This window comes from Trachurus japonicus, chromosome 10 (genome assembly GCF_045865225.1).
Source record: "Trachurus japonicus isolate A0001 chromosome 10, Traja_1.0".
Lineage (NCBI taxonomy): Eukaryota > Metazoa > Chordata > Actinopteri > Carangiformes > Carangidae > Trachurus > Trachurus japonicus.
The window spans coordinates 18,001,857-18,017,712 of record NC_140916.1 but is presented as its reverse complement, the minus strand read 5'-3'; the positions used below and the strand labels follow the sequence as shown (position 1 = coordinate 18,017,712).

Sequence of the window (15,856 nt, the reverse complement as noted above, 5' to 3'; positions counted from 1 at the left end):
AAGTGTTTTGCTCCTCAGGAGCAGTTATTGAGAGATAGGGTAGCTTTGCTTGTTTACTCTCCCCGTCCATATTTCCTCATGATGTTTAGTCTCAAGTGCCAGTTGCTCTGTGTCTTGTGCCTCCTTGAGTTTCACACAGCTCACGCATTCCCAGTTTTTTGAAAACTGTTCTGGCCTACAGCCCTTGACCCAAAATAGAAATCAATCCGGGCCTTCTATCTTGATTCTTTATGACTTTTCAAACTTTAAAAAATGTTCTCAGAATAGCAGTGGGCCTTCAGATGAAGCCTCGACTCATTAACCAGCGGAGAGAACCTAAAACCTTCGAGACACTTTGCCTGCTTCATGAACATTTGTCTGTCAGCAGGCCTAGAGAGACAGAAGGTAGTTTAGGGAAGTGTTCGCTTGTTAAATACTGTGCAGAGAGAATCACACCAGCCAGACGTCTGTTCTCATTTGTCAGAACAGACAGATACACCAGTGTGTGCGTGTGTGTGTCAGGACCTCTTGGTTTTTACATTGGGGCAGTTTTAGGATTGTTATCCTTCGTAGTTGTTTAGTTTGTCTACCAGTGGAGGAGTGATGCGTATTTATTCAGATTCTGTAGAGAATCGGACAAAATCAATTGTAACAAGTAACCCAATTTACACACCGTGCTTATGTGGCCATGATACTGGGGAGGATTGGACAGAAGCTGTCATGATTGTGTGTCCCTTGAATGGATGGGAAAACGGTATAGGGCGTAATCTCACTGTCACACTGACACTCAGTTTGGAGGCTTATAAGAGGAGGTGAAGTACATGTGGAAGGGGTACCATCCTCACTTTTTCTATAGGCAAGGAAGCTCACTGAACCTTTCCAGAGGGAGTGAATTTACCAAGAGTACCCGTATGCAGGGACAAGAGCGCCGCCATTAGCTCAGCTGATCCATACCGGAAGTCACGACTGGAATGAAGTCACGACCGGAATGAAAATAATGAAGGATAGATTTGAATTATGTTGCAGTGATTGAGACCCTGAGGTGCAGATACACTTCAGTTTTACTGTTGGCTCGTCATGGGAACACTACTGTGGCAAAGCAAATTGGAAAGAAAAGCCAAATATAATCAAATTGACTGGTAACCCCTCATGTTTTGAGATAATTTTACAACATTTTTACATTAAGTTTCAAGTGTATGAGCCGATGAGAATGTATCTTTCCCACAGATACCAATCAAATACGAATTCCCAGCAGCACAGAGATGGATTGGTCATATAGCACAATTTGGCACATCAATATTAATATGCAAGAGCTGGACGTTTGACCTAACAATACATATTTTACCTCAAGAAGATTAAGAATAGTAAAGCCTGTGTCAGTTTGTTTATTGTGTATATGCTCTATTATTCACACAATGCTGCAGGCATTCTGCCCTTGAATAAGTGAGTGAAGTTCATATTTTTTCGGGTTATAAATTTTATACGACCCACAATTTTATTTTCATCACTTCATCAGATACAACCACTCACTCACCCACACACACACACACACACAAACCACTGGGGGATTTGAAATCTCTAGAGAGACACACATTTCCAATGATTACTTCCAGCTGTGACTTTTGCTCCATCATCTGGGTCGTCTGCTCCCACAAAAGACATCATATAGGAGTCGGCCATATGTGGACACATTTTCAAGTCAGAAAAGCGACAGAGAGATAGAGAGAAAGAGGGAGGGAGGGATAAATGGATAAACTGATGCAGTGCGTGGAAAAAGGGAAACCTCTTTGATCCCATTCAGATTACTCTTCTTCTAACCAAAGAACCGATGCAGGCGTTCCTGTTCTGACTTTACCACTCTGCACTGGGAGCTGAGAAACTCTGAGGCTTGCACAAATGCTAATTTCACCTTGCAGCTAGAATATGAGCAGCACGATTTCCCTAATGCTCCATGCACCTTGGAAACATTTTGAAGTTGAAGACATAACCTTCAGTCTGTTACCATTCATGTCAAGATTTATTATCTTTACTTATGACTATTAAGAATTACTATGAGAAAAGTAGGCTAATTGCTTGTTAAGCACTTAAATATTCAACTAATTCTATGCATCAAATTGACAGAGTGAGTTGAGAAAAGTTGTGATGTTGATATGATTTGATTGTCTCGTATTTTTAGATGGAACTACAGCATGGGACTACAGCATTTCAGTTGCTGTAAATTTGCTGCTTATACTGTGTTGTTAAATGGCTCCTCCACTATATAACCGTTCAACAGAGCAGCACTTGGTTACATAAAACTAGATTTCACACAGTTTTGCATAGCCTGATTTGCTATTCTTTGGATATGCAAAACAACTGGACTTACTTGTCGATGACAAAGCCTTTCCCCACTACATTAAATATAGATTTGCCTGGTTGGGTTCTTTCATACGAAAGAAAAACTCAACATCTCTTCTTCTTTTTTCTGTCCTCTGTCTTCAGGATGAGAAGAACCAAGTGCTGATGACCAATGCCTGGCTGCAGCTGGTGAGTCAAGTTTGACTTTGGCACATTATCACCAATTTAATGTGTGTTGATTCATGATTTTATTACACAGTTATTGGTTATCTTCTAAAGACATTGCACCTGTGTTTCTCAAATTATCAGGGCCAGTTCATTAAGTGCTTGATGATAATAATGAATTTTAATTAAGATCATCCATCCAAGAATTAGAGGAATCTGCAATTACATTTAGTCCTAGAATTTAAGCTAACGTTGTTCCTTGGTGTGTGTGTGTGTGTGTGTGTGTGTGTGTGTGTGTGTGTGTGTGTGTGTGTGTGTGTGTATGTGAAAGAGAGAGGGACACAGAATGAAAGAGAAGGGCAGCAGTTTTGTGTATGCATGTTCAATGCTGGCATCAGCATACTCAACATCACTTCAGGCAAATTGTCAAGAAGGGAGTGGAATAAGGAGAGGAAGAACTAAATGTAGGGAGCATATTAAGTAGCCATCAACTTGATTGTGAATGGACTTCGGGTCAAAGTTTTAAGAAATTCAAATTCACAGCCAGAAGCCCAATTAGACCATGTGTCAGTTTTAGGTTTTTAAACAAAGACACTGTTTTCATGAAGCAGAGGAAAGAACCACCTCTGGCTCATTACTCTGTAGTTCTGTCTTTGGTATTTCTAAAAGAGTTAAAAGAAGAGAGTGAGTGCAAGAAATCCACAGCTGCAGTTTTACACTGAATTAATGAAAAGCTGATTGACTGAGAATGGTTATAGACTGTCGCAGTTTTGACCCTGTTAGTTATGCCTGCATGGTTAGAAACACATTTTCAGGAATAACCGTCACACTCTTACCTGAATAACATCAGAACTGCTGTTTAATTTAAAAAACACTACCACAACAGTCATTTTACCTCTACATTTTCATTTCCTTCCTGCAGCAAGACGCAGCCCTTCCTATTTCTTTTAAATGGGCCATTTTCTTCTAAGAGTTCAATTTGATTATATCAGCTAGACATTGGACATTATGGTATGGCCTTTCTGCAGAGTGTTATTGCACCCATTGTAATAAAAGAGGGAAAAAAAACTCATCAAAAGCCCTAAAGATCTTTCTTCTTTTCTCAGTACTGGACAGATATCTACCTGAGCTGGAATCCAGAAAACTACCCTGGTGTCCAGAACCTACGATTCCCTTCAGACCAGGTCTGGACCCCAGACATCCTCCTTTACAACAGGTGAGAACTGCTGCTACCCACCACAGCTGTAAAGGTTGTGACATTTTTCTTTTTCCTTTTCAAGTTTTGTCCTTGTCCGTGTTTTAGATTTTTTTTTTCAGTTGTCTACTCTGATTAAAATCGGAGATATCATCCAACATTGTGAGTCCTTTCCAGTCGGTAAACACACCTGCACAGACGGTATATTTTCTTTCTATTTTTATCTGCGAAAAATGAATGAATGAATGAATGAATGAAAGAAATATCACTCTAATCCTTCAGATACGCCGCTATTATTTTAAATCCTGTCTTTAATCTCCACAAACCATAGCAATATCAGGTTTACTTTAAGCCAACGTGATAAACACACCCCCAATCAAACACAAACCCAATGACGCAGGCAACAGGAGGAGACAGAAACTCCACTGCATACGATTATTTTTTACTTCCTCACAGTGGGACTTTAAAAACTTTTCTAATTTCCATATTCAAATTCCTTATTGAATGAAAAGAAGTAAAAGAACAAATGTCTTGAGCATACATATTTCTTAATTTAATTCAAAGTAACAGGTTGGTATCTGCCACTGACAAAAAATCAAGTGTCACATCTTAAACTGTCAATCAAACATAATAGACCCTTTGGCAAAGGCTGCCAGTCTCCATTTGCTCTTGCTAGTTCACAATAACATTGCTGATGTGATATATAATGTGCTATTGATGTCAGAATGCTGAATTAAAACCAGAAAAATGTGGGGGTTTTTACACATTAAAAAGACATTACAGCTAAGGTCAAAGTCCTTAATTTTCTATAAGTGAGGCTGAGGGAGCTCGTTTCATTTTGTAATTCAGGTCAGACTTGTGCTGTTTGCTTAGCCACTGTTCTTCACGCCTCTGTGCAAGGCTTTCTCGAGTCAATTAGAAATGTAGGCCAGTTGTTTCTCTGCAAAACAACTAATTGCATTGCGCTTGCATGCTTGAGTAAGAGACGGATGATCTGGTCTGAGGCTGAGGAGAGAGAAGGACGAAAAGATGGAGATTCAGTCACCAAGACAATGGCAGTTAGAGTGTTTGCTGAGGAGGCAAAAACAAAATTTGAAAGATCTGGACCCAATAACTGAGGTTAAGAGAAACAACCACGCAGTTTCTCTTCATGTCTGTATTTACCCCCAATACACACACAAACACAAACACACACACTAAGGGGAACACAAGGACAACATAAAAGGTTTGGCGGTATTAACCCAAATTTTAAAAGCTCAGCTTTTAGACCTGCCAGGATTACCCACCCTAATCTCTGTCTTTCCCCATCTCTGCCTTTTACCCTCTGCCTCCACTTCTCTCCCTCTCTCTCCATCATCCATCCCGCCTTACCGTCTCTCATCTCATTCTATTTGTGTCTCCCTCCGTCTCTCTTTCATAACTCACTGTCTCACTGTAATTCACTCTATTCAATCAACTCTTTCTCTCCATATTTTATCGTTCCTAGCCTTCACCAACTTCTCTTTATAAATCATCCCATCTACCTGTCTCTGTCCGTCAGGGTGTCAGCATGTTACTCGCTCCTGCTTCTCACAGTGTCCCTGCTTATGTGTTGCTAGTTTCTAGACTGTCTTGTGTCTTCTCTTGTGTTACTCTCCTTAAAATCTGTTCATACATGAAAACAACCATTTTATACACTATTATGATTTGCTTTTCCAAACATGGGAATGGAGCAAAAATTAGCACCTTCTGAAATATATTCACTTCTGAGTTTGGTGGAGGTCACATGAGGTTTACATGAGAGACGAGGGGTTCATCTGTTATTAGTTTGGGCCTTGAGTGCATTTAATTAATATGGGGAAAGTTTGACGTTTTAGTTAAATGCTCAATAAGTCAAAGAGTCTGTACTTTGGCGCAATTAATTGATTAATGTGACAATGTGTTGAAACTTTATGTGCTGTCATTCTTGGCCTGGTCTCTCTTGCAAAAGAGATCTTGGATCTCAATGGGACAAACCTGGTTAAATAAAGGTTATAATAATAATAATAATAATAATAATAACAATTATGCTTTCAGTTAAATGGCAGCTTGTAACATACTGATGTTTAGTGGGTGCAATGTTCACCATCTTCACCACATAACCTAGCACATAAGCATGCTAATATTTGCTAATTACCACTTAACACAACGAAGGCTACAGCTGAAGGGAGTTCCAGTAGTATAGCAAGTATTTGGTCATAAATTAAAGCACTAGGCAAATTAACCTGCTTAACAGCCAGTTGTTATTATAGTTACTGTTCATCCTAAGGGGAATCATGAATATCTGTTCAACATTTTGTGCCAACTGATCTCGCAAATTTGGAGATTTTTCAGTCTGTCGATGGTGCTAGAGGAAATGTCAAGCAATCACCAAAATCAGTTAGGATTCGTGGACATCTGTGCCAAATTTTGGAGCGCTGTGCTTGAGATTTCTGACTTCAAACAGATGTTTTAAGTTATCTACTCATAATCAGTTTTGCAAAATCAATAGATTTTTGTGATTGTATAATTTTCTGTTTGCTAATGCAAAGTAAAACAAAGGAAAACAAAAAAGCAGCCTCATATATCTGTTTTTAGTCAAATTAATTTTTAAAAGCGTTGATGTTGCTGTTTGTTAGCCTAAAACTATCGTTTACCTTGATAGTTGGCAGAGAGATCACTAATAAGAAGCTGAAGGGGAAATTTTGTTTTACTGCTGAAGCAGAAGGTTTACTTGTCCCCTGAGGAGAAATAAAATTTTACAGTTTTCAGCAATAATATGGATCATTACTGGAAACACACACATGCACACTTAACTGATTACCGTACCCAACATAGCTCTTATCCCTCTTCTCACGAATAGACAGTAAATATCTGTGCACACAGCCACAAAATTACAGAAACAAAACAAAAAGAAAACACATGCAAATAAATCAGTGCAGGCAGTAAACTCTTCATCACGCCACACCTCACACATGCACACTATCTCCCAATTACACACAGTAATGGCACCACACACACCATTACACAGTGGGCCATCAGTGCACAGCCAATAACACGCTAGTCTAACTGCGTTGAGCATATTCACATGCCGCTCAGATAAACACTTGCCATGAGTGCATTCATTCATTTCCATCATTTTAATATGAAGTTGATGATGCACCGAGGTCAGATACTATGTCAATATGGAGTATGCTCTAAGAAAATAGGAGTGAGATTAAAAAAAAAACATCTGACATTGTCTGTGATGAGTCATCCAGGTCTTATTATCCCAGTGTGAAATTGCTCGTATTGCTTTTCATATTTTGATGTCACTCTGCTCACACTGTCTCACACTATCTTACAATGATGTCTCACACATGGATAATCTATACTGTGGCTTGTTACCATCAACACCACATCCACGCGTACCGCCTGGGGAAATTATTTTGTTATTCACCGTATTTTTCCAGGTTTTTGTCCTGCCATTGACCACGGACATCATCAAATTCAAATCAACAAGTAAAAACTAATGTGCTTCCCACATCCACCAGCAGCAGCTCAGACTTAATAGCAAGGCTTCAATATTTCCTGTCAAGTCATTATAACTAAACATCTAGTTTTTATGTGCAGAGATAGTAAATGGTTTAGTTGAGAGAAATTTAGTATTTGAGATATCGAGATTCAAAATAAGATTGAGACTGAAAAACAAATGCACTTTTACATGTTTACACCGAAGCTCTCACTTCATTCAAGAGACTCAGCTGTAAACTTCCTGTGTGTTTGGATGAGGTATGTTTCGTGTGTGTGTGTCAGGCGAGCATGACTTGGCACATGTGTGTGTGATTGTGTTTGTATAAAGAATATCCAGATCTGAAACAGCTTTGCAAGTCGTTGACCTCCTCTCTCATTAGAGGGAAAAAGTCAATGGTCTCAGTTGACTGGGGATCGATGAGGCACATGAAGGACATCCAACGCAGGTGAACCACACACTGAATCCCAATTCTGCCATTGAGGAAGATAGATGTACAACAAAGACAAAGCTTTGCGACAGGCCATAAAGATGAAAGGGGAATTAATCTAATAAATGGATACTTGGAGTTTCTGGTTTTTTTACCTAGATGGATGGATGAATGAATGGACAGATGGGCTGATTTGATGACTTTTCTTTGACCACTTAAATGAATTAATGCTCTGGAAATAAGACAGGAAGATATTCCCTGTCTTTGGGACTGATGTGCATGCATATAATTTTTCATGTAATGTGGGAATTATGTCAAACAAGATCTTTTCTGACAGCCTTAAACTGACTGAATGTGCATACAAAGATGCACTAAACTGGAGTTTGGTGACAATGTTAAATATCACTCTTGCTTGAGAAGGTGAGCATAGAGGCCAATGAGATAATCCTGGTCACATCTTAAAGCCTGACAGAAATTCTACTATTAAACAAAAAGGGAGCTCTTATGATAGCTACACAAGAATTTACATGTTATGTATGTTATGCAAGTTTTTGACTGAAAAACAAAAACAAAGTATATGCACTTACTGTACAACAAATGATGTAACATATCATTAGCTGCACCATAATCTTTCCAAGCCTTCTGTTCCCTCTTCCCTTACTTGATATTTTGAAGATGAAGATGCTTATAATCCATTCAGCATTGCTCATATGTGTATATGCTCTCTGCCTCTATTCTCCAGGAATAAATACATCACACCGTGCATTAGAAATGCGGTGCATCTGGCCTGCAGCTTCCCTATCCAGCTAGTTAACCACAGAGCCTCAAGGCTGTCAAACAGAATGCCTAATGTCAGGACCCCCTGAGGCTGTTCAGTTGACTGCTATGTTTCAGGGATATGACTTAATCTACATGGATAGATAGGACACCGTGCTGACCCTGGCACTCAACTGAGCATGGTATAAAGCTTCAAGGAAGCATTTCTCCTCTGCTACAATACAAATTACTTTTATTTAATGCATTTATCAAATTTATGCATAAATATGTTTGCTTAGAAGTAATATGATATTATTTGGAAAAAACTCCTTGTTGGTCTTTCAGTCCCTGCAACCTGATAATAGAAGTCACCCAAAATGATTAAAGTTGACTTAATGGCTACATAACAAAAGCGATGTAACATGTTCTTGCCTAATCTGGCTTGATGATCTCATTTTAGATTAGAGCGTATTTTTAATTTCTGCCTCAGGTACACTTTGTGACTTCCTTCTTTTTGTCATTTGTGTGTGTGTGTGTGTGTGTGTGTGTGTGTGTGCATGTGCATGCATGCGTGTGTGAGGGCAACAGCAGGTGTTGACTGAGTGAGAGGAAAGCATGGTGACTCATGTCCCATGGTACAGGATCCACTCACTGCCACCATTGTCACTGTCGGTCAGTCTCTGTTTAAAAGCTGCCCCACTCTCACATGTCCACAGTAATCTCTCTCCAGTGTGTGTGTGTGTGTGTGTGTGTATATGTGTGGGTGCGCTGTACAAATATGATCACTTTCCGTTCTCCCAGGGATATCACATGTCCAGTTGTACACATGTATAACTGAAATGTGTACATTTGGGAAATGGGTCCAAGGCGATTTGTTTGAGATGAGACAGTTATTTTCGGTTATAATAAAGCAGGTTATTTTAGACTGATTTGCTTTGGAATCTTATTCTGTGTCTCACACACACACATATATATATATACCACATTGTTTAATCTGCTCTATTTTGTCTTTTTGGTAGTCTTTAGTAACTCTTGTAGTGTATGGTACAGCTTGTTTGTTCTGTACATGTAAGTTAACTTGTACAGTTTGTACCCTCTAACACACATGCGCTTAAGAAAATTCTCTGCTGTGATGTGTGTAAGCGCTGATTGCAGTAAAGCACACACCTTCAGATAAAGTAAGGCCAAAGCTTGAATAATTCATTGTATTTCTCTGCCTTGGCCAACCCACACATTCCCTCCCTCCAGCACCTGGAGCAACGGCTGATACACACACACAGTAGAGAAATAAATTACACTTAACCATCACTTAATCTCCCTGAAAAAGTTAAATCACTCAATTGTAGCACAGGCACCGATAAATAAAACGGTTCCCTCTATAAATTCTGCTAAGATGCCGACCACGTGCTTTTGTCATGGCTGCATGATGCTCCAGGATGTTTCAGACAAACTGGCGTTATCTTTCTCACAGGGGAATACATTGTGTGTGTGTGTGTCTGCTGATTGGTGTGTGCATGCATAGATGCATTGTGTGAGTCTTTATAGGCTTTATAGAGTTCAGTGTGTTGGTTGAGTCTAATGTGGGTATGGACTCTAAAGTGGAAAGGACTGTCTGCTCTCTAAAGAGCTTTTGTACAACCTACACTGACAAATTGGATTTAGCTCTTATGAATGCATGTATGTTAGGGGTAATGCATGTTATGAATAAAAACACTGCACTATGTATTTAGTGCAATATGTATTTAGTCTTTCTGACTTATATAAACTGAAAGCAGAAACGATTTGTGTCCTTTTTGTTTTAAATCACTCATTTCCCTTGCTTTATTGATTATTGACTTTTCTATAGAGCCTGTCATTTTCATTATTCTTTGCAATGGCATGAAGCAGTTTGTTATACATTCACAATGTACTATTAAAAACCTACAACAGCCTCAGGAGGAAAGTCTTAATGATTTAAGACTGTTATATATTGTCAGTCATTTTTATTTCAATATATATACATTCAGGGGGATTATATTATCATGTCATACCGAAAAACTATTTAAACCTTTAAAAAAAAGTTGTTAAGATTTAATTCATTCGTTTTTGGACCAATATGTGGTGGGGATTTTTTTTAAAATCCAAGTCTCCATGCAGACTGTCAACAAGTTCAGAAATATCCACTGTCAGTCAAATGTCTTCCAGGTAAAGCAATTAAGAGAAAATATAAAACCATCTATCAGATTAAAATAGAAACAGCGTAACTGGTTATATAAGTGCAAATGAATGCATGTGAACCCAGATAAAAATTAACTAAGACATTCAGTTTAATAACACTAGTTCTGTGGGAGGAAATGGATGCTAGATAATAAAATCATAATATTTACTGATTAAGGTTGACTACTAATCTTCTGTACAGCTGCCCTAATGTTTTCCCCACAGGCTCAGCAAGTGGGGTCAAATAAAACATAGAGATGAAGAGAGGGGAATGAAATAATGTCTTCCAGCTGGCTGGGGGAGAGTTTGTCTGAGAACACAGCTTTTGGACACTAAGAAACAAAACAGAGGACGTTGCCTAAAATCTCCACAGGTTCAGACTTTGCCTCAGGCACTTTATTTAAGAGTTCACACATTGACACCAGAGGAGCTGCTCTTTAATTCTTAATCAGAGTTCAGCTGGAGTGCCACAGCAGAAGTGGGTCTAAGGTTGAGGTTAGGTCATTTTATTTACCGTGTCCCCAAATGCAGCGTTTGCTGCTCCAAACAGATGCTATTTGGTTCAAGGTAATTTCCAGAAGCCACCTCACGTCAACATAACGTCAGAAAGGCGCTTAACTTTAATGACTGTTGGGCAGAAACGGACAGTTAAATCCGTTTTTAAAATTTTGATGGCATGGGATTCGCTCAGAAGGAGAACGTGAGAATGGGTTGCTGTTACTGCATGTCAGCTGTTTTAACTGTTCTACCTGCATTGGACATTGTCCTGACATTGAACATCACACCCTGTCCCATCATCCTAGCAGGATGTGAGTTTCAGAGCCTTGAGGGAGGCATCTGCACTGTTTTCTCGTGTCACTGATTTGGTTCGGATTATGACATATTTGGCATAGCAATGGAAATGAATATTCAATTTCAGCAGGCTGTTTGCTCCACAGATGGTTGGGTGGATGCATCGCTTCACTGCGCACCGCTGCGGCTGGTTAGGTATCAACAGAAGACAGACGTACACAGGTGTACAAATACAGACAGACAACAGTGAAGATATGGGCTGAATTAATGGGCTGGCTAATTATAATCATGTATTTATTGATCCATTTTTATTACAAAAACAATGGTATATTCTTGCTCAGTAATGCTGATCCCTCCAAGAACTTTTCCTGCTTCTTAACTGCTCTTTCCCCCCTCTTTCATCTCAATGTTACAAGTTTTTTTTTTTTACAAGAGTGTTATCTATCTGTGACGAGACAAACTGACAAAGTAACTGCCAGCTTGTGGTACCTGATCATGACTTCACTGAATGAAAAACAAGTTAAAAGGCGATGAAGAGATCAGCAACATAGAACTTAAATAAAGCCTTAGCTCTTGGGTTTGTTAGATGTTTTAAAGGTGCACACGCACAAACACATCATCTCCCTGTCCCTGTTCTTTTCATTTCCTCAGTGCCGATGAGCGATTCGACGCCACCTTCCACACCAACGTCCTGGTAAATGCGTCGGGCTACTGCCAGTACATCCCCCCTGGCATCTTGAAAAGCACCTGTTACATCGATGTGCGCTGGTTTCCCTTTGACGTTCAGAAGTGCGACTTGAAGTTTGGCTCCTGGACGCATAACGGCTGGCTACTGGACCTCCAGATGCTGGATGTGGACACGTCCACCTACATACCCAACGGAGAGTGGGACCTTGTGGGTAAGAGAAGATTTGTTTAAGTGTATCACTTCAGGTTCTGGCATAGGGTATCTCATGAGATTTTTCCATCTGGGTCCTGATGGAATTAAACAGACTTTGAAAACAATGGGCCTCATTCACGAACCGTTCTTAAGAACAAATTTGTTCTTAAGTCCTACTTACGAAGTTTTTACGAAGATTGTGGTATTCATGAATGTTTTCTTATCCAGAATTTGTTCTTAACTAAGAACAAAATCTACGAACAGTCAGGAGTATACTTACGCACTTTTAGGTGCTGAGACTTCTGCAAAAATAACCGATTATAGCGTTTTCTTTTGTTCTGCAGTTGTATGACATTATATGATTTGAATAAGAATTATTGGTAACACTTTACTTGAAGGTACCGTCATAAGAGTGACATGACAATGTCATAACAGTGTCATGTCACAGTCATAAACGTGTCATAAACATTAAGTCAATGTCATTAAACATTTATGACTGTTGTCATTAAGTGTCATTCGTTTTTGTAATGACAAGTTGACATTATTTTGGTTGTCTTGATTATGACACCTTGACATTAATCAAGGTGACATAACCAGAAGTCGTCTTTGTCATGACAACTTGACATTAAATTTGTTTGGGATGTCCTTATTATGACAACTTGACATTACTCAAAGTGACATTACCAGAAAAGGGCCTTGTCATGACAACTTGACATTAATGAAATATTTTCTGTTTAGTTGACATAATGATTATTAATTAGATGTGCAAGGTTACAGAACAAATCTAGCACTTGGTCATTGTTGTTTGACAGGATGTGGACAGGATACCCAAAACTGACTGTCATGACACCATTATGACAGCGTAATGAAGAAATTCTCTGACCTCAAGTAAAGTGGTAGCATTTTTATTTGTCATTAACATATCATGAAGGATACACTGACTGTCATAACACAATCATGACAATGTAATGAAGATATTCTGTGACCTCAAGTAAAGTGGCAGCATTTTTATTTGTCATTAACATGTCATGAAGGATAAACCGACTGTCATGACACAATCATGACAATGTAATGAAGATATTCTGTGACCTCAAGTAAAGTGGTAGCATTTGTACTTGTCATTAACATATCATGAAGGATAAACTGACTGTCATGACACAATTATGACAATGTAATAATTTTTTCACATCACGTAAAACAGAGATCAAACATTTTTGAAAGCTTGAAATTATAAAAACAATTATACTGACAATAAATAAAAAACAAATATATATTAACAGTGTCTAAAAAACATAAAATAAAACCATAAATCATTCAATTTCGAGGTGGAATTTTATGTCAAGGCATGCCTTGACCTCAGCTGCAGCGCTGCAGTTGTAGCCGGGACGGTCTGCAGGCCCCGGCTACACTGGTTGTGTTCTGACCCAGGGGTGGGTTCACACTCAGGTTTATTCCTGTATGATGGCGACATAAAACAAAATGGATGTGAGTGAATCTTCTCCTACCACAAAATAAATAAAATACATTTAGCAAGTACACTAGTACATGGAGGACGTACTACCACATGCACATCACACACACTCACTCACGCACGCACGCACGCACGCACACACACACACACACACACACACAGACACGTACAGGGAGAAATCGCGGCAAAATAACTTTCTCTCTCCTGCTCAAAACGGTTCTTAAAACATGCTACTCGACAGAAAACACCACAAACACATCTCCAAACAGTTTTACATTAACATTATTTCGATAAATTAGCATTAAAACTCATCAAATGTAACTTTTTCGTCCTGGAGCCGAGACTACATTACCTCAATCAGTCAGGAACAGTGCAGACTCGAGAAGGGAGGAAAGGGAGCTGTATGCGTCATATCCACGAACTTTCAAAATAAAAGCTTGGACTTGTAAAAATGAAAGAAATCCAAAAATAAATCCACAAAAATTGAATTATTGAATTATAGTAACAAAAATCCCCACGTAAAGCAGTATAATTCAAACTTTCATGGATTTAATTTTGTATTTCTTTCATTTTTACTAGTCCAAGCTTTTACTTTGAAAGTTCGCGGATATGACGCATGTAGCTCCCTTCCCTCGTCAGTCTGCAGAGTTCCTGACTGATTGAGGTAATGTAGTAGGCTCCGGGACCAAAAAGTTATGTTTGATGAGTTTTAATGCTAATTTATCGAAAGAATGTTAATGTAAAACTGTTAAGAGATGTGTTTGTGGTGTTTTCTGTCGAGTAGCATGTTTTAAGAACCGTTTTGAGCAGGAGAGAGAAAGTTATTTTGCCGCGATTTCTCCCTGTACGTGTCTGTGTGTGTGTGTGTGTGTGTGTGTGTGTGCGCGCGTGAGTGAGTGTGCATGTGGTAGTACGTCCTCCATGTACTAGTCTTACTTGCTAAATGTATTTTATTTATTTTGTGGTATGAGAAGATTCACTCACATCCATTTTGTTTTATGTCGCCATCATACAGGAATAAACCTCAGTGTGAACCCACCGTTAATATAATACATCCATGGAACCCACCCCTGGGTCAGAACTGCAGCGCTGCAGCTGAAGTCAAGGCATGCCTTGACATAAAATTCCACCTGGAAATTGAATGATTTATTTATGGTTTTTTTTAAATGGTTTTTAGACACTGTTATTATATATTTTTTTTATTTATTTATTGTCAGTGTGAAGGACCCAGCAGTTGACACAGGGACGCAGACTCAGAAGTAGCAAAAATAGCTTAAATTTATTTTTCTTTGGTCAAACATAAGTCAAGCTCAAAAAGTTAACAAAAGATTTAGGGCCCTTTAACGGTTAACATAACAAAAACCAAAGAGACAAGACAAGACAAACACACCCTCCACCTATCTTCTCCCAAATGAAACAAAGGGACTGCTTAAATACTACTTGACTAAACCAAAATAAATGACAGGATAATTATCAAATCAATTAAGCTTACAAAAGAACCAAAAATTGTGAAAAAGACAAAATAAAGATTTCTACCAAAATAACCTATTTAAACTAATATTTACATATATACACAAAATAATCTAACTCAAATTAAACATAACAAAATCCCAACAAAATCTTAAATCCCCCCCACGACTGGACAGCAGTTGGATCATGCTGAGCAGGTCTTAAACTGGCGGAACCTTTCTGCCCGTCTTTTGGCTGGTTTCCGCCCGGACCACCATCGTCGCCGCACACCCCACCACGACACCGGAGTTGGCCAGACTCAGGACACCCGCAGCGGGCATGGTAAATAAAGCAGGACAAAAAGAATTAATACAAAATAACAGCAAACTCATAGTCAACACAAATGTGTGCACTTGCAAATGTGTGACCATGACATGCTTAAAGTAAATAAAGTCTATATGAGGTATGAAATCAAAAGACTATGCGTCGTGTGTTTATTTGTTTACCTATGTTTAACGATGTATGTCGATCCTAATAACAATAACAACGTGCAGGAATAAACCTAAGTGTGCAAATTATACTAATGATTAAAGCATCAAAATGTGAGTGAGTGCAAGGGGAGGGGTTACCGACAGGCAGACGGTGTTTACTGTGGTGTGGACGCGTCTGCGTCCATCACAGTCAGTATAAGTGTGTTT

General features: G+C 38.9%; 1 protein-coding gene across 1 annotated transcript in view; it reads left to right on the top strand.

Annotated features, from left to right (window-relative positions):
* The window catches only part of LOC146979708 (neuronal acetylcholine receptor subunit alpha-7-like), a 37,862-nt gene that overhangs the window by 14,303 nt on the left and 7,703 nt on the right, over positions 1 to 15,856 (top strand). Inside the window, exons 3-5 of the mRNA XM_085789701.1 lie at positions 2,461 to 2,505; positions 3,588 to 3,697; positions 12,010 to 12,257. Coding sequence (XP_085645827.1) covers positions 2,461 to 2,505; positions 3,588 to 3,697; positions 12,010 to 12,257 — 403 coding nt within the window. The remainder of the gene's footprint in view (positions 1 to 2,460; positions 2,506 to 3,587; positions 3,698 to 12,009; positions 12,258 to 15,856) is intronic.